Source organism: Ischnura elegans, chromosome X, assembly GCF_921293095.1.
Source record: "Ischnura elegans chromosome X, ioIscEleg1.1, whole genome shotgun sequence".
NCBI lineage: Eukaryota > Metazoa > Arthropoda > Insecta > Odonata > Coenagrionidae > Ischnura > Ischnura elegans.
In genome coordinates, this window is record NC_060259.1 from 41,552,339 (window position 1) to 41,574,401 (window position 22,063).

Below are 22,063 nucleotides of genomic sequence, written 5' to 3' on the forward strand. Positions count from 1 at the left end.
AAAAAAGTTACAATAGGGTGGATTCCTATTACTTTTTTCTTGCCTAAATCGAAAGATTATTACTCTTGGAGTACGCATTTCATGCTTTTGGATTTTTATATTACAATATCTATTTTTCGCAATTAAATGAAAAGTCAAGAATTTCTAGTACGCAAAAATGTGATGGCTAAGTATAAATACTAGCAGGTACCAGAGTATCCTGTTAGCAGGTAGTGCTTGGCTTAAATAAGGATTATTAATACCCTATCAAACAAAGGAAACTTTCCGACCTTAGGCTGTTTTAATAGGTGATTATTAAGACATGTTCCCCTGAGCTCTGCGCCTCATGCATGTATTGGTAATCTCAGACAAAGTAAAACTCCTTGTATAGAAACTAGGTCCCTGTGACGTCACGTGGAGTGGCATTACATGGGCGCCAATCTGGCCTTTTTCAAATGCAGTTAAAATTGACCATTGCCATTTGTCCAAACTGGGATTTCCAAAACCAAATAATTTGTATATTATGAATACACTAATGGTGGGTAACGAATCGCAATCAATGCATTTCATTTTATTTGATGAAGGAAACTACCCTATTGTGGTTCAGCAATGTTTGGCAAATTGGGTGGCCCCGAAAGCGGGAGAGCGTGCGCCCCCTGCAACCCTCATATGTATCTGCCACTGCGAAGAGGCATTGATTCTAGTCCAGCAAGATTCCAGTGGTGTAACGAGGGGGGAGGTCCTGGGGGTCCGTAATTCCATTTAAACGTACTTTTGTACCAAATTCAAAGGCTTTAAATATCTAACATAGCGAAAGGTTATATTTTGCATTTGTAATATGCATTTAAAAATAAATTGTGCAATTTGTAATGAAAATATATTTATCTACAGTTATTTGTATTTAAAGTACAATTTTTGGGGATAATTTCACCGAAATGTAATTCAGTCGGATTATATCTGTAATCATAGTTACATAAATACCCGTCCCTGGCGATGGAATTCGTTGGTAGGTATTGAAGTTATCCCCTCATCTTTAAATCGAAGTAGTTCACCCGCCAATGTACGCTATCTTTTGCCCGTGGTCGAAGTTCCCACCATCCTCGCCCCTGAGCCTGGGCGCTGGTTGACAGCATGAGCAGAAATTGTAGGGATGTAGTTCCCCTGATTCCCGCCTTCCACAAAATGGAGACCATGGGAATTTTAATTAAACTTGAAAACACTATGAAAGCATGAAAGACATGCAAATGTCTTTGCTGAGATAGGTATATCCATGTAACGTAATGAAAAAAGTTTAGTATGCACAACAAGAATAATTTCCTTAGGGCTTTGTTGAATTATGTGAACAACACGGAAAAGTCTACCATATCCGCTCACTAGACATATTATGAAGAAGAATTAGGGTGTAATGTCTTAATCACAAAAAAACGCACATATTTGAACTTGAAGTAGATGCAGTTAACATCTTTCTAAAGTAGAGCCAAAGTATTCATGTTAATTAGGATTTACCTTCATATGATATTTTGCATGATAGCGCCCCTGGCGGCCATTGCAATTGCTTTTGCGCGATTTCTGTGAGCAACCAATGCAAACCTGTTAAATATTTGTTATGATTGCGTTTGTGAGTGCAAGTGTATGAGTAGGATTGTGTTCTGCTGTAAATAAGTGATGTAGGATAACTGTTAGTACTCCATCGAGTTGGAAATATTTTCCTAAGGAATATCTATTGTAAATTATCGACAGTCCATTGTGACAATATGACCGACGAAGTTGGTACTCGAGGTAAGTTGCCTTCAGTCGGGTCAAATTTAAGTCATTCGTAATGCTTTTAAATCTGAATATCCCGTTTTATGTTCTCTTGTATATCATCTATATATCGTATGGTCCATTTGTTACCTAAGCATCTGTTACCATTTAGGTTTTTAGTGTGTTGTGCGAGATTAGGGATGCATGTCATTATATCTGTGAGGCAACTGTGTACTTGTTTTTGGATTGACAAAGTCAATGCATTTTTTCTCACCACGGAATAATAATATTCATTTATCGCCTGTTTCTCGTAATTGCTGTCATTTTATACCCTGAGAATTTTCTCTCGTATCGACAGGTTCTCGCTTATTTGAGCAATAAACTGTATTTCGCTAACAATGACGATACTCCTAACGAACCCCACATTCCTCAGTTCACAACTCTCTTTGAGCCCCTTTCTTGTAGATTACAGTCTGTTGGGTTTATTTATTTCCAACGGATAACACCATTTTTGGGATCTGTCTTTATGATGACAGTAGAAAGTGAAGATTAAACTTTGTAAAGCGTTGTATACGTCGTGAAGCGTGCAAGGGGGCGTAAATCAACTATTTCGGCTGTGTTAAATGTGAGATTCTATAGTTTGCATCTTTTTTATGCTCTACAGCATTAGGTGTAATTTTTTTCCTTTAAATACCCGGGGCGATCACAATTCTAATACATCTCCATCAAAAAATTGCTTACTACATTGTTCTTTCGAGATTTTATTGTAGTTAAATGAGTGCATGTTGGGGTTATGAGGATCTTCACGTTTTTTTGGAAAATTAGTAGTTTGCTCATTTTTGTGGGGTTGCAGTGGCAATTATTTTTATGTTGATAGCGAAGTAATTGTATTCAACTATTGAATCTTTCAATTTCCTCCTTTGAAAGGCAGGTTCGTAGTTACCACATACACAGCCACATATGGCTCTAGGTTAGGTTCATGGGGTTCAACATTGGATACGGCTTGTTTGAATTTCCAAATCCATTGTATTATCATCTTCGATGGAACGTCGTAGTTCATCTATTTTTCCCTCCTTAAGTAAGAAAAGTCGTGCTCCTCTCACCCCTCAAACATCATATGTTCTTAATGCATGCATTGCTCCATGCCCAAGTTTGAACTCAACCTGTTAACCCAGATAACCAGGTCTCACCAACCCAGCTACTTCGATTCCAGTACCCACATTGGTGGAAATAGAGAAAGGCCTGTGATTGATAACTTATGTTTTGGATAGCTATTATTGAGAAAAATGCTCATCAGGGGTAATAAGTATTTTACAGCTGTAATAAGAAGGTACTGAAGAGAGCGAGTGAGTTTTCATTCAGGATAGAGCACATGATTGAGTTATGAAGAAAAGTAATGAAAATGAAACTTCATGTTGACTTTATTTATATCTTGCATAACTTGTTGGGAGATAAGCCTTATAATTGGAAATTTATAATTGGGAAGCATAGGGAAAATTCCTTATAACTAGGTAATTAAGGCAAGTGTAGGATTGTCCCTGCAGCCAAATGGCTTAAACATGGTGTCCATATAATATAATGGTAAATGGTCAAAGGTTTTAAATAAAATTCTCTGCAAACATTGTGAATGAAATAGACTCAAGCAAATTCAAGTAAAAAAATTAATTTCTCAATGTGCTTTGATGCTAATGTGTAATTTTCAAGAGTGAATTCCAGCTCTATACTCCCATCTATTTATACCAGTAGTACTTGTAGGAAATGAAGGAAGGGTAAGGAGTCTTGAGGAGCACGGTTGGTGCATGATACTATTGCCGGATGAGGGAGGATGATCTAAGGTCAGGGTAGCAGAAAGGTGAGGGGTTCAGGGTGGAGGGGCTGTTGATACTCTATCTTTGGGGTCAGCACTTTGAGTTCTAATGGCATAATATTACGTTCTTGCAAAACTATGTGGAAATGCGGGCATCATAATAATGTCTGTTTGAATTTCATCGTCTTTTATTTTTCTGCCACAATATTATGGTCGGGCATATACCTAGAATTGCTTTATAGATGAATTAGTGCATAGAAAATACACTAGATGTTGAGTCTTAAATATGGTTGTTTTATTTCATCTTTCTATGTACTGTTGTAAAATTACAAAAAGATTCTAAAATTTTGGAAAAATTCCCAATGCTGGAGTAAGGGATTGCATATCTATGGCTACCACTAATAGTGTTAAAATAATAAATTTATTTGTTTTGTATTGACTGGTGTTTATTCAACAAAATTTCTTGCTAGGAGAGTTGCCTCAAGTGCTGCTAGCTAAGTTTGAGGAAAAGAGAAACAATCACCCTGCTGTCAAGTTGATGCTTGCTATTAATCCCATCTTTCTGCGTGGTTTGTCATCAGCAGTTGCAGCCATGCTCACCAATATGCTTTCATCCCTTTTTGCAAAAAGTTGACATCAAAACCAAAGACATGCAAGCATCAAAAATAGAAAAAAAAATCAATAACTTCTGAGTTATTATTCCAACCCTCGTCAATCTGTGCTGTTTTACCTTTGTGCAAGTGGCATCCTCTTTGAATTCAATCTGATTTTATCTTCATATTTACATTGTCTTTGATGGAGTGGCATGTTGGATTCATTTATGCTCCATTTTAATGTGGTTTTCTTCATTATTATTTTGCAGTTGAAGCCGAGTTGAACATTCTTGATGAGATCTTGGATGACAATGCAGATGTGTTCGAGGAATTGGCTAAAGAGCTTGCAACTAGTGGGACCAATGCCGGTTTGTTTCAATTCCTGATTATTATATACATTGCTAAATTATTCTTTTTATTTGAACTCAAGTAATCTTTTACGACCATTATTAAAGTTTGATGAATCGAGAGCAGAAATTCATTGATGTTTGATGAATTGAGATATGTGTCAAAATGCATTTTTTTCGAAAGGCTCAAAAGTATAATTTTCACTTGAGAAAATGTTTTCATAGGGTCAAAAACCTCAACTTTCAAAGTAACTGCATTTTGATCCTTTAGGCACCTCAGGCACGGCTATCTGTTGTTGCACGAACTTGGGGCTTTAATATCACCATTTTCTGACCCATTTGCGCTCTTTGAGACCATGAGTTCTTGAATCGGATCCATTTTAAATTATAAGTGCCGGCCTACCACAATGCTGTAACCTTGTCGGAGCCATACAAACAGCAGCTATTTCAGCATGGCAGCCACTATGTTAAAGCAGTCAAATTCAGAACATTAAGCGCACACAATCATCTTACTGCTAGGACATTCATCTTTATTTTCAGCTTGTCATTTCTGGAAGTTAAATTCCTCGTTGCCATTCACCAAGTTGCATCTTGTAAATTTTGAGTTGGATACTGGAGTATGCATAAATCACTATGAACGTCGTGATGAATACTACAGCTGATGCCTATGCCTAAAAAATAATTCACACATTTATGATTTACTTTTCTTATTAAGCGGAAATCATGAGGGTGCAAAATGGGTGGAAGGTAGACGAACATATGTCAATCTCACAGTTGAGCAATGTAGTGATGTGAGTAAATGTAGAAGTAAACTCGGCGTAATTGTGGGGAATTTCAGGATATTCTTCCAAACGCCCTGAATTATTAAGATGGCTGTGAGAGTACTCCACATGTGATGCAGTGCAAATAATAGATATTTGCCCATGTGAATATACACTCGATTCAACTAATTTTTTTTACATAATTGGATGTAGAGATCATGAACATAATGAGGAATGAGTAATTACATGAAATACTTCAAAGAACACCAAAAATTATTGTATTTCTGATAATCAATTTTTTAAAATCTGGTTTTCAAAGCTATGTGAGCTTCTTAAGTATCTTTGATCTTCAGATCCTCATTTCAATAAACTTAAAACCTATCCCTCACTGTCTGTTACAGCTACAAACTGAAAAATTGACCAAATTTCTTTGGATAGACTGAACTAAATCATGACATACACCTAGGGTTAAATTTACCATGATTAAATATTTGGGCTAAGCCATCAGTTCAAGTGACGTTTTACAAAATTACTTGTTTTATATAGTAATTTAAAAATCTTAAAATTTTAGGTATCATTCATGTCTTTATATATATTTTTTTTACTATATTTGTTTAGATGGGCAGAATAGTGTTGTTCCACCTGATAAAACAGATGATGATGCGGAGACAGTATCCAGTCCCTCAAAAGACCCAACTGTGAAAGCAGAGAAGGAACCAGTTCTGGAACTTGCCTCACAAGTAGATGCAGAGAAATCAGGAGATGAACAGAAAAATACTGATGAGGCTCAGCCAATTAAAACTGAGGAAATGGTAAGCATTAATTCAATGGTAATTTGAACTCCTTGGTATTGGAATGGTCCCATTCATTATGAAGATGTCTTTTTCAAGGTTTTATTGGATGTGATCTTTTTTCACCAAACCAGGTTGAGAAATTTTTTGTCCATATACTGGCCGCTTAAAAATAGTAAACCAATGAAGCTCACATACAACAAACTCCTGATTATCCGGCTACGGTTTATTTGTTTCACAGCTTATCTGTGTATTAGTTTTACACTTCTTCGATGTTTTCCGCAATCTCTATAAAAAAATTTAGCTGATGCAAAGGCACCAGGGTATTTGCATTTTAATGCAAGCCTAAAGCTGCCTTATTATTTCTGTTAGAATCCTCTTCGTAAAAGGGAATTATTTTATTTACTTTTTGATGAGGAATGTTTCAAGGCTACTTAGAAGTCTGCTCTAGCATGCAGACGACGATTGGCGGCGGGAAAAAAACCCTTGATTTATTTTTTTTTTTCGTTCTTCAGATTCTTCAATGGTTTCTTTAATTCTCCAATCTTATCTTGTCTTCTTTCCTCGGCGTTGATAAAGATTTCTGCTCGAACTTCATTTTCTTCACGAAATTCCACAGATAGAAATGTCCAAACTTAAAGATACAATTTTTAAATAGTTGAAAGTTGGCGTTCGGGTGCGTATGCTGTAACAAGCTGTATCATACAGGAGTGAGCGCAACCAATATCATCGCTAGAACTGCAAATTTTCACGTGGATTCATGACTTAGGATTTATAAGCGATTTTTCTACAGAAATTAATGAAAATTCCTTCGAGGAATGATAAAAATGGGTCACTTTGTTTTGTTTAGCACGTAAAAAACTCTATAACTATTCGATATTTTTTCTGGCATTGGGTATACGAGCGAATATCTACTTCATTGTGCTCGCATTCGAAAATTAATGTAATCACTTGAAATACGGTTATCACTTACGTAAGTACGGATTTACATAAGTCGAGACATACATAACTCGGGGGATGCCCGTTATCCAAACTTTCACTTAAATGTCTTGTAATGTTCATAATTTACGCAAAACAAGCATCAATTATTATTTATGCAGTTATTCTGTTATTTAAGAGTGCTTCCCGGACTAATTGGGAGCTTTCTTCTCCAGTTCGCCATCTTTTTAGCGGCGATAACATGGTCGTACTCGTATTATTAATGCTCCATGTAAGGCATAGTTTCGAAAACCACACATCTGTGGCTGTGTGATCATGGATACAGAAAAGTGATTTGCACAAATGCTTCAAAACCACTGCTCAACGTCGGAAACTACACTGTCAGGCACCACACCACGTAGTCGCGTCTTGCACAAGTTGCCCCGCGTTGCAACTGCTGCGCGATATGTATCTGTGATCAAGGAGCACGGTCTCGCACTGCGAAGCTTGGAAAATAGGAACACGGTGCTTCCGTGAATGCAGCTAGTGCGTAATTCCAATGATTTTGCATCTGATTTTTTAAAGTAAAGATCGTGGATAAAATTGAGCGAGTGTGAAAAATAATGCACCGATAACCGGCAAACCGGATAAACCGCAGCCGGATAATCGGGTGTCTGCTGTATTAGAAGTGAGAGGCTTCATTCTTCTCCTTAGAATATTACGAGTGTCTGATATACCCGAGACTGATAGAGTTACATATATGCAGGGGATTCTGAACACTCATTAAATGAAGCTTCCATTGTATTATGAAAATACCGTATAAGCTTGTGTAAGAGGCGCACCTTTTTTCCCAGACATTGCACCCGAAAATGGGGGTGCGCTTCTTACACAAACTTCTTATCTCCTCCCCTCCCCTTCACCGGTCGCAAGTCCATGGGGAACTGAGTGGCCTTGGTTTTCAGCGTGAGTCAGTCATCTGAAACCCTGGGTCAAAATCAAACGGCAGGCAGGGGAGTTTATCCCTTAGTGACGTATTCTTAAAATGCTCCTGTTTGAATTTCTTGCAAGCATCGCGCCGTCACGTCGGTACCCCAGAGGTGAACATTGAAAAGATCGCGCGGGGTGATTCGCTCCGGAGCGCGCGCTAAATTTACTGCCACGAGTGGGCATCCTGCGGCATTTATACTGCATATAGTAATCGGTTATCAAACGTAGAGAAACGCGTCGTTTTGAAGGACATACCTGGTTAATAGTCAACATCTGTCTTGCCGAGCAATTTCCATTACGTTGAGCACTTGATTTTTCAAAAACCATCTTCAGACGCTAATATGAGGATTTTTGCAACTGAAAATTATATTGGTGTCTAAACCTGCGGTTTAAAAAATTCGAACGAGTGTGTTCATTGTTGGACTAAATGGTGGATAGAAGAAATCGGAAATGCTTATAAGTGAAGAGCGCTGAAGGCGAGGTCGAGGGGAAGGAGCGTGCTCCCTCCCCTCCGTATTTCAAGCTACAAGGCTATGAGCGAAGGAGCAAGGGAAGAACACGTCCGATCTTGCATGTGACGTCGTTGCCTTTAATGCGAAGGGGCGAAGGCACAGCAATGTGATATACGCAGTTTGCGTTGCCTGAAGTTTCCAGTCCGTCTCGTCTTGTTTGAATGCGCTTATGCTACGCTTGTTTCTTCCGAAATTGTGCTGTTTGGACTATGTTGAATTTTAGTAGCCTTGTTTTAGCAATAAATCTTTGTGTCAATCAATTAGAGCTCAAAAAACTTAAATGCTGTCAGATATACATCGCGTTCGGTCAAATTCTTTTTAGAACCTCGTGCGTGTTTTACGATTGCTGAAAGATATCGAGATATCTCCGAGCTCAGAAGGTGACTCACCTAGCATTTGACCTCCAGAAACTCGGAAAATTGAACCTGGTAGACCGAAAAAGGTCAGTTGGTGAGATGGGGTAGGGATGAAACACGTTTCAATTGTTCCCTTGTAACTTGAAATTTTCCTATTTTCCTGTGGAGTCTCGGAAAGGAAAAAAACGGTAGGGAGGGCCGAGTGTAGTTCCGTTAGGCCCCTTGCACGCACACCGATTTTGGAAAGCCGGTAAAATATCGGCCGATATTTTACTGGCGAAGCGATGCTTGCACACACGCCAGATTTTTACCAGTCAAACGATAAGTTGCTATGTTTTTTAGCCGGCGCCGGCGATCCACAGTGACAATGGCCGGCAGCTAACCGGCATTTTGCCGGTGCCGGCGCGTGGTCGGTACGTGTGCAAGCTCCAATGCTCTCCCATTGTTCACTATTGGAATGTGGACGGCCGATATTTTACCCGCCGTCCAAAATCGGTGTGTGTGCAAGGGGCCTTAAATCTACGACGTGGTTATTATCCTACGGCGCTGAGATTTCCCCGATTGTTGTCCAATCTCTTGGGAAGGTTCATGCTATGTGCCTGTCGTGTTTTGCCTTAAAATTTTCTACGGCTGCAATTCTATTGCAATACTTCTGCGAGAGCTTTTAAACAAAATCGTTCGTGAGTAGGACAAGCAACGTAGAGCGATGGCGTATGCGAAGAGAGGATCGGAACTCTTTCTGCTCCCTCTTATGCCGCTATCACCGCCGCAGTTATCAAAATTTCCTCTTTCAAATAGTACTGAAAGAGGAAATTTCGATTACTGTCGAAATTCCAGGCATACATCTGCAACACCGCATGATAGGATTTAAAAAAATGCCGCAAATTTTTTTCTTTGCAGCTTCGATCCTCAAAATAGGGGTGCGCCTCTTACACGTGTGCGCCTCTTACACAAGCTTATACGGTAACTTGGAACAGGTTATCCTTATTTTTCAATCATCTGATTGGGCTTACACCCTCATGAAGGTGAAAAATTGACACACTAGTTCATGTCGTTTCCATAAGTGAAATATGAAATTGTCCTTCATGTGATCTTCTGAATAATCAGTTTGTGATTTGGATTAGTGTTAATGCATATTATATTTTATTTCCACCCTACAATGTTTGAACATATCTTGATTGAATTGCAGGAATCTGTTGGGCCTGTGAAGGAGGAGTTGGAAGATGAGCCAATGGTGAGTTCTATAGATATAATTTGAAGTTTGGTTTTCTACAGTTATTTTGAAGGTAATTGCCATGATCAGCTGTAACTTCAAAATGATACATTGGAACATTGATCTATCCTTCCCAAATTGATGGTTTTCCCGCATTCATTGTTCGCCATTCCCAAATTAACCCTTTCGCGTCGAATGCCACACCTGTGCTGCGACGATTTTCTTCCATAAACAACGAATGCCACGCCTGTGCGGCACAGGTCGATATAAGTGACCGTGGCGGACACAATAGACCCACGGACGCGGTCGCTCCTCGTGAGCCGCCTTAGCGCGAGCCCAGTCCCATCTTCGGCCGCTCAGGTCGACCCTTTCTTATCCTCTCCATGCGGTCAACTACTGTTATTTGCAGTGTGTTTTCCCAAACTATATTTGTTGCTTACTTTTGATATCTATTGCTATAAATGAATTCATCTTTTTCTGCTGACCACATGGAAATTTCAAACAGAATTCTAACGTTAATATCAATGGAGTTATAGACCAACTAGTAAATATACTAAATCCGTCTATATCAACATTAGAACTTCGTTTAAAATTTCTGCACGCTCAGTAAAAAACACAAAATTAATTTTGAATGTAAAAAATCGATGCAAACAACAAATATTTGCATATATTTTGCATTAATATTTTAGCCAGTTGACCACGGACTCGTCCTAGGAAGGGGCTTTTAATCCCTCAAGGGCCTGGGACAGAGGCCGAGGAAAGGGATCAGCGCCCCACTGAGTTGGGTTTAAAAATGGTTAGGGAAGGAACCACTACCTTCAGTCGATGCAAAAACGCTTCGTACAGTGGAGTAAAGAAAACTTTCAAGAGACTCGCATTGAGGAAGAATTTCCCTCAACGAAGGTCCGGCGTGAAAGGGTTAAGTCCCATACAGACAATGTTATTTTTTCCAGCATCTATCGTTCTCCAAAGTATCGTTTTTCCACATTGATCATTTGAAGATCATGGTCCCGATGTATAATTTTCCTGCATCCATCGTTTGACGAAAATGAGACAGAAGTATTTACAATGCGTCATTAATAACTAGTAAAGACAGGCACATAGTTTGAATCTTCCCCAAGAGATGGAACTACCATGCAGAGAAGCTCAGGGCTGTGGGATAGTAACTACTTTGCACATTTCCCAAAATCCGCTATCCCCCTCGCATTAGCCCTCAGCCCACCCTCTGTTACTTTCCTTTCCTTTAATCAGCTTAATTCCTGTTATGAATATCACAATTACTCGCCCAAACCCTGCGTTTCGTGGTATATAGGCAACCTAGTAAAACATTCCCGCATTGATCGTTTTCTCCCATTCATCATTTTTTCGTCCATCCCCATGAAAAATGATAGATTGAGGTTCAACTGTGATTCTAGCTATGCCCGTTTCCAACTTCAGATACCTATAAAGAGGAAATACTATGTAGCAAAATTTCAGTGACACATGAATTAGTAAAATGTTTGTTGTAATATTTTTTGTTGAGGAGCTAAAAGTTTTCCTAAATGTTAATTAATGGTTTTTGGAAATTAAATTTCACTGTTGCTAGTGGCATGCATTAACAATGCATGCACCTCTTTCTAATAAGGTTGAATTATAAATATGTAAAATATTACTGCTGAACATTAATTCATCAGTGTTGTCAAGGGATACATATTCTGTCATTATCTATTTCAAAATGAAAAATATCTATCATTTCTATTAACTAGACCTGTGAATCAGTGCCTGATTTATTATTTTTAAGTCTGTGTGTGGTGCCCACTAAAATATTTGAGGCTCCATGTTGTCATGTCCTGAAGAAACAAGACCTAGGTGGCATGACAGGTAACTACTATCATTATTATGTAGTTGACGAAACCAAAAATTGGAGGTTCATAATAGAGAACCTTGTAGTAATGCTTCTTTTACAAAACTATTTGGAAAAAAACTGCCTCACATACTTTTCTTGATTGTTCATTGTGTTTTTTTTTAATAAACACTTTCTGGAATAGCCTGAGATGTGTATAGAGTATGTGCACTCGGGAGGAATACCAAGGAAATGCAGTTTATTCGATGAAGTGTATCGTAAATACCATTACTTTCGATTAACAGCATTAATTGTTGCTTAGTTTGTTTAATAATTACTATTTAATATGCATTGTTTTCGCAACGATATTAGGCAGACGAAAACGCTCATCTATTGGCTCCTCGGTATGTGACGTCATTCTGGTCTATCTCATCAGCGTGCAAGGTGTTTATCGTGTTATGATCGTGTTTATGATTCAATAAACTACGTGTGCATTGGAAAAAGTTGGTGGATCTGATCTGTGTAAAGGGAAATACGTTTAAGTGCTTATCATGGAATCAGGTTTCGTGAGGATTTCTTCAAATAATATCCCGAAGGTGGATGCTTCAATGATTGACCGTGCTGATTATGTTGGACTATACCTACATGCCTCGGCACGAAGTTTTAATGTTGAACTGGAGCATTTTTGTTGTCTTGTCTCATTCATAATAAAGAGAAATGGACGGGAAACCTCATCGGAAATTAGGTCTAACATAAGTGAATTAAGTAAGATTGTTTACAGTAGGTAATTGGCCAAAAGTTTGTTAGCACGATTCGAAGGTTTACGGAACTAAAAGTGCCGGTAGGTAGATAACTATCGATATTTGTATTATTGTCATTTCAAATACCGATCATAATTTAATCTATCTATTTAACTATTTTCTATTCTATTATTATTTAACCTACTGACTCGCGAAAAATAATTTTTCATATTCAGTTATGGCCCGTGGTGACTGGATGAATATCCATAGTTAATTATTAAATTGCCGTTACTGAGCTGGGTTCTTCTTCTTCTGGGCTATTTAAGGTTTTAAACGTAAGCACAAATAACTGAAGTTACATTTTGTTCCAGTTTAAGCAGTAATCTGATCTTAATTTCTTAAAAAAAAACGCACTTTTAGTCAACGTATTTGTTCTTTCGTAGAATTAATGTATTCAAAAGCAGAGTTCTGATTATCTCAATGTTTCTACAAGTTATTTTCAGTTCGCTAACATAGATATGTCAGTCAGATGTACATTTGCTTGGTTGAGGTTTATGAATAGCATTTGTGAGGTATATCTAAAAATTGGTTATTGAAAACTTGGTCCGGATGATCATGACGTAAATCTCTCGGGCTGGAAATCAAATGTTTGATAGTTAGATCAGACGATTGCTTTTCATTCATTCGGTTTCAATATGCTTCTCGAAGCATTTGTTAGCACAAATTAATAATTGGTTCATTTTATATTTCTTCACAGCATAAGTTTATTGGTTTAAGGTACAAGTGTCTTGTTATGGCTATCCATTAAGCGAGGAATCCCTGCGCGCGGTGCATTTCCAAAAAGTAGTCCCGACTTGTGATACGTAATAATGAGCTTATTTCACATCCGATTTGGAAAATATTAGCATCACTGTGTTTGGAATTAAATTACAAACATTTTGAATACCCAAACTATCACTTTTTATCGAAAATTAATTTTCCGTTTTTTTGTTAGTAGTACGGGTACAGTTACTAAGTTAGTTACTAATTAGTGACTTAGTTTTCACGAATTAAGTCGTACTATTTTCAAGGATCATCACTGTTTAAGTGTCTCTTAATTTTAATGTCACTATAAATCTGCAAACGAACGCAAATGCGAGAACCGAGGAGTAAGAAATACGATTAGGTAGTTCGAGGTAGAAAAGTTGATAGAGTCTTGTCGTCTGCGTAACCGAGAAACAAATGAATTAAAAGATGTAGATGATGGCATGTACACACTTTAAATCTAGTTCATAAGGCATTCCATGGCTTCTTTCCAAACTCAGTATACGCTGTAGAGGGGCTCACCCTAAAGAACAAGGAATGCCTGAGAACACGTCGAACAAAATGACGTCACAGCCTTGAGAATATGGCCGACTGGTGTTTCAGCGCATCATTAATTTTGCAAATTTTAATAATTAATATCTCGCTTAAAAAGTACCTCTCTATTCTCAGACTCGGAATTTAGCCTAATTGAGGTGTAAATTCTTTTTTAAGATCACTTCCCAAAAATGTGCACATACTCTATTGACGATTTACTATTGAATTGTGAACAAAAATATGAAACTGAGGACATGCACTTGCTTGTTCATAACTATAGAGTAATGCTGGTAGTGCTACATGGAGGTTAGAATTTTCCCATCCCAGGAAAAGTCGAAAAAAAAAGGAAATTTCATGGAACTTATGTAAAAATGAATGCATAAGTGAAGGTTATTCAGACAGCTAATGCTCATACTAACAATAAGCTACAACTCAGCCGTGAGTGTTAGATGTATTGAATCATGGAAACAGTTGCCAAAAAATTTCTCCTTTCTTTAATAAACTTCTATCCTGGAATGTACTGCATCAGCTGTATTTGTGACTTATCTCTGGTCTCTAGGTTAACTATTTGCTTGTCCTGTAACAACACAACCATCAATGCACCCCATTTTACCAATCTCCGTTATAACAGTCGCCATTTTCCAGGTTAAATTCATATTAAGGCGGTTTTACTGTGAATAAGTAATCGCTTTCTGTGAAACTCATTCCTTCAACCTCAACCCACTTCTATTCTGGCCTTTTCACCTTTCCCATTTTATATCCCAGGCCACCTGAGAGAATATTACCCAGATAATGGCACATCAGTGTCAAAGTCCAGCTCTATTTTGGAAGTAAAACATCTGGATTGAAAAAAAATTATTTTATTATAAACATAGTCTCTTCATCACAAACAGTGGATTTTCTGTGTTTTCTCTTTTTCTTTGTTTGTCCAAAGGTAGAAAGATACCTATGTGTAATACTTGATAATATATCATGAACTGGTTTATTTATTGCAAGGGAAAAACTAAATTTACCTGCTACATCATGCAGTAGACTCTTGTTATTACGAATTTCACGGGACCGAAAAACTGGAGGTAATTGTAATAACGAAGTTCGTATGAAAGTTTCTTTTGGGAACCGTTGAAAAAAAACCAGTATATTCCTAAAATAGGCGATTAAATTGTGCGCAACTATATAAAAACAAGAAAATTCATTTCAATTTCTCAATATAAGAATGCTGCATGACGCAATCAAGGGTTGATATCTTCCCAAGTACAGTAAGTCCTCGATATACAAACTAGATGCATTCCGAGACCTTGTTTGTTAGTTGATAAGCCTACAGTCCAGCTACCGAGAGATGTCTGATGACAGGCAGAATCGTCTAGTTTGGGTTAGGGAGCAAGGTTGCCGGGTAAAAAAGTGAAATGCCTACGTCACTTGTAAACAAAGGGGTTCCATGGAGAAAGGAGCCGGAATGGATGATGAGCGTGGAGGACCCAAAGAAAGAATCCCTTGTATTGGTGATATGAAGAAGGGCTTGTTTTGGTGGTTCAGGCGTATTGCGGTGCTCCGTATGCATGTGACGTATGACTAGGCGAGGGTGTGAGGTGCATTTGGGGGACAGCGATTGGCTGCAAACCGTGCTGGTGCTGGGTTTTCCTCCCCTCTTATTGTGCCATCATCGGATAACTCTCGCTAGCTGGACTCTATGCAAGGCATTGAGGAGTATGGTTATCCAGCAGAATACAACACTGCATCACGATTGTGCGGTAACTCACGATTGTGATGAACTGATCTAGCTGGCTGTGTGACGCAGCTGGAGCAGAAAAAAATCGCTCTCCACGGCAAGGAAGAATGGGCGAAATGGTGAACAGTTCCTAACTTCACTCAAGGTTCAATGATAATTTCTTCAAATAATGCTCAAAGTGCGAGTTCCTATATGCCGCACCGTGTATCATCGGCCAAATCGTGAGGCAACAAATTCGAAATTTGAAATTTTTGAATGCTGGTATCTCTGAAAGTTCTTAAATTGAATGTGCATAAGAGGAAGACTAACTGCACATCCGATTTATGAGTGGTTAACCACGATTCCATAGGAATGAAGCTTATTATATGATGTTGTGTGTATGGTGAAGAAAGAACCATAATTGACGCTCTTGGACACAGTGCATATCCACCTAAATGCCATTGCTTATTCGTGGAACTTCGTTATCAAGTTCATGATATAACTGCCGGGACATGGGCTGAGGTTTGCAATTTCGTAATAACGTTTCTTTCACTATAGATTGAATAGGTCTTTTCGTCGGGACCAATGATTTTCTTCGTAATACCGAGAACTTTGTAATAACCTTGTTCGTATTAATGAGAGTCTACTGTATTTAGCCATAGTTTTATTTGTGGGAAACTGAAGTTAGGATGTTCACTTTAAATTGTTTCGTCTCATCTTTCAATTTGGTAGAAAAGGTTGATCAATTTTAATTTACTTGTCATTCCTCTTTAGTGCACTGAGACTTCAAAAGATTTGGATAAGTTGGAATTACATGATGATGGACATGAAAGAATAGAGGACAAGCCAGCAGCAGATGAAATATCCATAGAAAGTGGTGAATCATCCCTTAGCAGCTTAGACAAGGTTTGTAGAATATTTTTTAAATTTGTTTGAGTACATAACTTGATGCAGTACTTCAATCTAACTTGAAAATTTCCTTTGCAGATATCTGCAGATGAAATTGACATTCCTGTTAGTGAAACAAATAAAGAGCCTGGATCTGGACCTAAAGTTAGTGCAGCAGTGACAAAAACTGCATCATCTTCTGTGTCAAAACGTAAGCGCAGTGAGTCTCCGAAAGTAGAGAAGAAAGCCAAAATTGCAAAGAAGAAAAATTCAGGTGATCATGAAGAAGGACATGCTGTTGTCGATGGGATCATTCTAAGCAATTTGCAAAGAGAGAAATATTTTGTATAACCCCCTTAACAGACTAGTCTCCAATTCTTTTTGCGACCTGTGTGGAATTTCCAGGAAAGTGAATGATAAGGGAAATATTAAGAAGAGCAGCACATTATTCTTTTCGGAAAATTTGTAGCATAATAACAGTTCATGGTGTTTGATGATCTAAATTTCTTTTGACCATTCTGTATCATTAATTTTACCATAATGATCCCTTGAATCGGTTTAATGCTGAAAATCTATTATGATTGTGGGTCTTATATCTTGATTTTATTTCAAAGATTCTAGATCAAAAATATGGGGAGAAGGCTCAGTTTTGGATGCCTGCGGAACATGTGAGAGTAATGGCAGCAAAGAACCTGATCAACCAGACTTCGATACTCGAAGTGAGGTATCATCATCTTCCTCTGATAACTCTGATTCTTCATCTAGTTCCTGTGGCAGTTACTCAAATTCAATGTATAGTTCTGGTAAGCAACTGCAGATTTTTGCAAGTTTCTGTTTTTGTGCTAATGTCAGATATCCTATTTATTAATATGCTTATACGCTTGAATTACACATGTGCTTGTATGCATTGGGGTATTTAAAGAGGTGTCTTATTTTGTCAAATACATTCGTATCCAGGCTCAACGTTTGTGAATTTTGTGCTTTTCTGCATTTTATGTGTAGTTTTTGAGGTCTCAATTGATTGCCCATTAATTACTCACTTTGAAAATATCTTTATTTATATACCAAGAATATTTTATAAATATGTTTAAAAAATAAGCATTCACACTAATATCCTTTTTAAAGGAAAATCTAAAGCATGGCCAACTTAATGTAAAACTTTATTTTTATGCAGTTGTAGTAAATGAGTACAGTGGAAGCCCCTTATAACGAGTACGGGATATAGCGACAAGCTCGAATTAGCGACAGCTACCCAAGGAACCATTTTAAACCCTATGATTTAAATGTAAAATAAATTCGTATTAGCGATAATGGCTCGATTCCTCTCTTGCGCCATTCGCAATTACGACAGGTTGACTTGTTGACCACGTGCCACATCTCTGGAATTCAATGCTTTTAAAACGGCATTTTTTCCGCCAACGTCGACGTCTACATGTTCCGTATTCTCCTATTCTTCTTTCCTCAATAAATTTCTCGAGTACACATTTCATTGCTCTTTTGTCATCTCCCTCCCGCGCCTCCGCAGTGAGGTTAAAAATTATTCCGCCCGTCTGCTAGCACCATGGCTGGTAAACGCAAGTCCTTGGATTTAAAAACCAAAATGAGAATTATTGCAGATTGTGAAAGTGGAGAGTGTTCAAAGAGTGAAATAGCGAGGCGATTTGGAATTAATACATCGATATTGTTCACTATTTTAAAGAAAAAAGAACAAATTCGTTCGTCAGTGCTTGAAGAAGGGCGTCCAAGCACTCAAAAAACACCTGCGGCCCGGAGAGCATCCGCAGCTAGAAACTGCTCTTTTCTCGTGGTTTTGCCAGCAAAGAGCCGCAGGGATTCCTATCACCGGCCCAATGATGAAGGCTAAAGCTGAGTATTTGTGTGAGAGGCTTGGTGAAGACAATTTTAAGTGCTCGGATGGATGGTTTGCACGATTTAAAAATAGGAAGGGGATATCCCTCGTCAAACTATCCGGTGAATCATCAAGTGTTGACGTTAATGCTGTGGAAGGCTGGGCTCCGGTCCTTAAAGACTATTTGGACAATTACAGCCCCTGCGATATTTACAACGCGGATGAGACGGGCATATATTTTAACCTTCTCCCGGGCAAAACTCTCGCCACTCGAACGGACCCCTGCAAAGGAGGGAAGAAAAGTAAAGACCGCGTAACTGTTCTTTTATGCGCCAATATGGATGGTTCAGATAAGTTAAAACCGTTCATGGTGGGGAAATCCGCCCATCCCCGATGTTTTAAGGGAGTTAAAACTCTCCCTTGCACTTACGAAGCAAATAAAAATGCTTGGATGACGGCTGCTATCTTCACGCAGTGGTTACGAGCGTTTGATGCCAGGATTGGTGGAAGGAATAAAAAAGTACTATTATTCATTGACAATTGCCCAGCCCACCCACTAATAGAACTAAGAAACGTTAAAATTGTGTTAATGCCGCCTAACACTACAAGCGTTCTTCACGTTCTTCAGTTCCAGTCAGCATTCCTATCAAAAAGTGTGCGCTACTGCCGCTAGAGGTCTCTACGTCCGCTGATATTGCGTCTGATTGCGTGAATCTCTACGAAACATAAATATTGCTAGACAGACAAAGAGTGGACTTCATTTATCATTTGTCCTTCTATTTATTTGAAACAGTTTTTCACCCTTTCCACCGAAGATAATTGATATGACTAATATGCTTTTAGATGCCGTAATGCTGTTCGGTTTCATGATTCCGATAGCATTTGAGTCGGCTGTTTTGAAACACGATAGTAAACCATTCATACAGGCAGACTTGAAGCATAAGAAGATTACTTCCACCTTCATTTCGCCGTTAACCTGAAAAAGATAGAATTGCAATGCTCATGTGGAACCCTAAAATTTTATCACGCTCCTTTCGTCACCCAATTGCAGCAGCCACCCATCATTTTCATTACTACTCGGAAAGATAGAAGGTATGAAATTTTGAACAGATTCCGAAGTTTTAGCATTGAATAGTCTGACGCATAGCCATAACTGGTAGTTATGACATGTATATTTGGAGCATCCAAGAAATAAGGATAATAACAGCTCATAATGCACAGTTCAGTACGAGTGAGTCTGAAGCTGGGACTTTTAAAATCGACTTCTTAATGCCTCGGCATATAGCATCCTGCATTATTACATATGATTTGATCATAGATTGCAAGTGAATATGATCATTAGTGAATTAAATGTTCAAAATAATGATTTAAAACGGCTATCATGCTGCAATTTTCGCCTCTCGGCAGAAACAGCCGTGGTGACGCCTGATGAGTGATTTTTTTGTGACGATGTAATTGCATTCGGTAACAACGACAACTCACTATAGCGACAGATTTCTCTGTTCCCAACAGCTGTCGTTATAAGGGGCTTCCACTGTATTTTTGATAGTTTCTGAGATTTAAAGTTTTTTTGGCAATATAAAAGAGATAGTGATATTTTCCTCAAGGTTTTACCCCAAAAGGAATATTTTTGTAAACCTTAAAATAAAAGGTCACTGAGATAATTATTTTGGAAAATTTCTCGATTTCACTGGCCTAATTAAAAGCACTTTATGTAGCTTAAGGAAATAAATATATTTGTTTTTCAGAACTTGTGCAAATCACATGTGTAAGAACTTACTCCAATGCCTTCTGCTAATTTTGTTCTTTCAATATTTTCCAGATAGGGCTCCTCATAAATCATTGAAAACCAGTAAACACAGACGAAGATCCAGGACTCCTAAGGGTGAGGCTACATACATTTGGTGACTTTTTCATCTTGATTGTGTTTGGAAGCATTTTACTTAGTCAGTTAAATCATTTTTCTTTGCAGCTCGCAGCTACAAAAAAACGAAGCAACCTAGGAAAGTCAAATATGGCAAGTCTTGTTTGACACGATGTATTATTATTTGATATCAAATTGTAAAATAAGCAATCTGAATAGAATTTCACTCTTTGATGCCATTGTTTTTCTTTTCAGATTACAATACCAAATTAAATTATCTATTCCGTGATACAAGATTTTTCCTCATCAAAAGCAATAATGCTGAAAATGTTACGTTATCGAAAGCCAAGGGTGTGTGGTCTACACCACCTCAGAATGAAGCTCGGCTGAATCAAGCATTTCGCGAGTCAAGAAATGTGCTGTTGATTTTTTCTGTGAAAGAAAGTGGCAAATTTGCTGGTTTGTATATTGTTATCTTGGCTTATTTTCACATTTCATGTATTATTGTTCTCATCGATCATTGTTTTCAATACTTATGTGGGACATAGAGATCATCCCTCATTGAATAGCACTTTTTTCAAATGTGAGTATCAAATACGAGTTCCTAATTTTTTCCTGAATTCCTCTCTAATAATGCATTGCTGAGTATGCATTTTTCCACCAATTTTTAGCAGGAATGGCTATAAAAATTTAAAAAAATTGAACTCTTTGCGAGTCATTCTGCTTCAATACAACCCCTAAATCCTAATGCAACTGTCATCCACATTTACATCAAACTTAATGTGCATTGCGAGCACTGCAATTCCTTTGTTTTTTATTATATCCATTATGAAGATTATATTATTAGTAATGCTATACTGCGTTTATTGCAACCATAAAATTAAATAAAGAATTGGAAATTACTTTAACATTAGAATATGTACAATGTAAATTTCGTCCTGCAACAGGGTGTCATAAAAGGAAAAAGCACTCTAGCATACATTTGAAAGTATGCATAGATTCTTCTTAATGTTGTTTTCAAGGAGTCATCAGCACTATGCATGTTTCAATGCTTAATTATAATGATTAGTTTCATAAAAATATTAAAGAATTGAACCAACCTAAGCAAATCTTCTGGTAAGACCTAACCATTGCCAACAGATTTAATTAGAATGACAGATGATCTGTGCTGTATAATCAAAATTTGAGTAATTGATAACTTTGTGTGATTGAATATCAGATAGTGTAAAAATCGAGTTATTCGAGGTATTCGTTGATTCAATTATTTGAGAGTCCCATCCCGACCTTATGATATTAAAAATCTTTTGCTACAATTCTAAAGATTAACATTCTTTACATTTTAATCACCTTGTAAATCTTTGCTGTAGTGTTTAGGTAAGTTGTTGTTACTGAATAAATATCAGATCAAAATTCTGAATTGTTGGTTGAAATTTTTCCGTTGAATTTATGGTCAAAGATTGGCCAAAGTTGTTCATTTCACAAAGTGTACTTGGCTCAAATGTACAATCATCCCTCGGATGACCATATGCAGTGAAGTAAAGGATGTGTTTTAGAGATGTGTTAGGGAGAATAAACTTAATTTGCCAGCCTACGTGGTCGTGGTGATATGTCGTTGTCCTACTAGGCCAAAGGTCGTGAGATCAAATACCATCTTGATTGTTCAGCCCACTTCCAGAGTGAGGGTGTTTGTATGTCTTGCTATAAATTCTTGGTAAGGGATGACAATATTTATCACATATGTTCAAAATTAAGATGGCATTATTAGTTTTATATTTTAGCCACAATTTCTTGTCACATGCAAGCCAAACTTGAGCTATTTTATGTCCTTGATATATCTTGATTCCTCATCT

General features: G+C 37.8%; 1 protein-coding gene across 2 annotated transcripts in view; it reads left to right on the forward strand.

Moving 5' to 3' along the window:
- Window positions 1-1,243: 1,243 nt before the first annotated feature.
- The window catches only part of LOC124171860 (YTH domain-containing protein 1-like), a 62,662-nt gene continuing 41,842 nt past the window's right edge, over window positions 1,244-22,063 (forward strand). The window contains exons 1-10 of one of the 2 annotated variants that reach the window (XM_046551222.1): window positions 1,244-1,758; window positions 4,392-4,490; window positions 5,849-6,042; window positions 9,984-10,028; window positions 16,387-16,518; window positions 16,600-16,711; window positions 17,115-17,303; window positions 20,172-20,234; window positions 20,322-20,366; window positions 20,469-20,672. In XM_046551222.1, coding sequence (XP_046407178.1) covers window positions 1,734-1,758; window positions 4,392-4,490; window positions 5,849-6,042; window positions 9,984-10,028; window positions 16,387-16,518; window positions 16,600-16,711; window positions 17,115-17,303; window positions 20,172-20,234; window positions 20,322-20,366; window positions 20,469-20,672 — 1,108 coding nt within the window. In that variant the 5' untranslated portion in view covers window positions 1,244-1,733. Of the gene's footprint in view, window positions 1,759-4,391; window positions 4,491-5,848; window positions 6,043-9,983; window positions 10,029-16,386; window positions 16,519-16,599; window positions 16,775-17,114; window positions 17,304-20,171; window positions 20,235-20,321; window positions 20,367-20,468; window positions 20,673-22,063 lie in introns of both variants that reach the window. The other variant, XM_046551220.1, reaches the window with a different exon arrangement.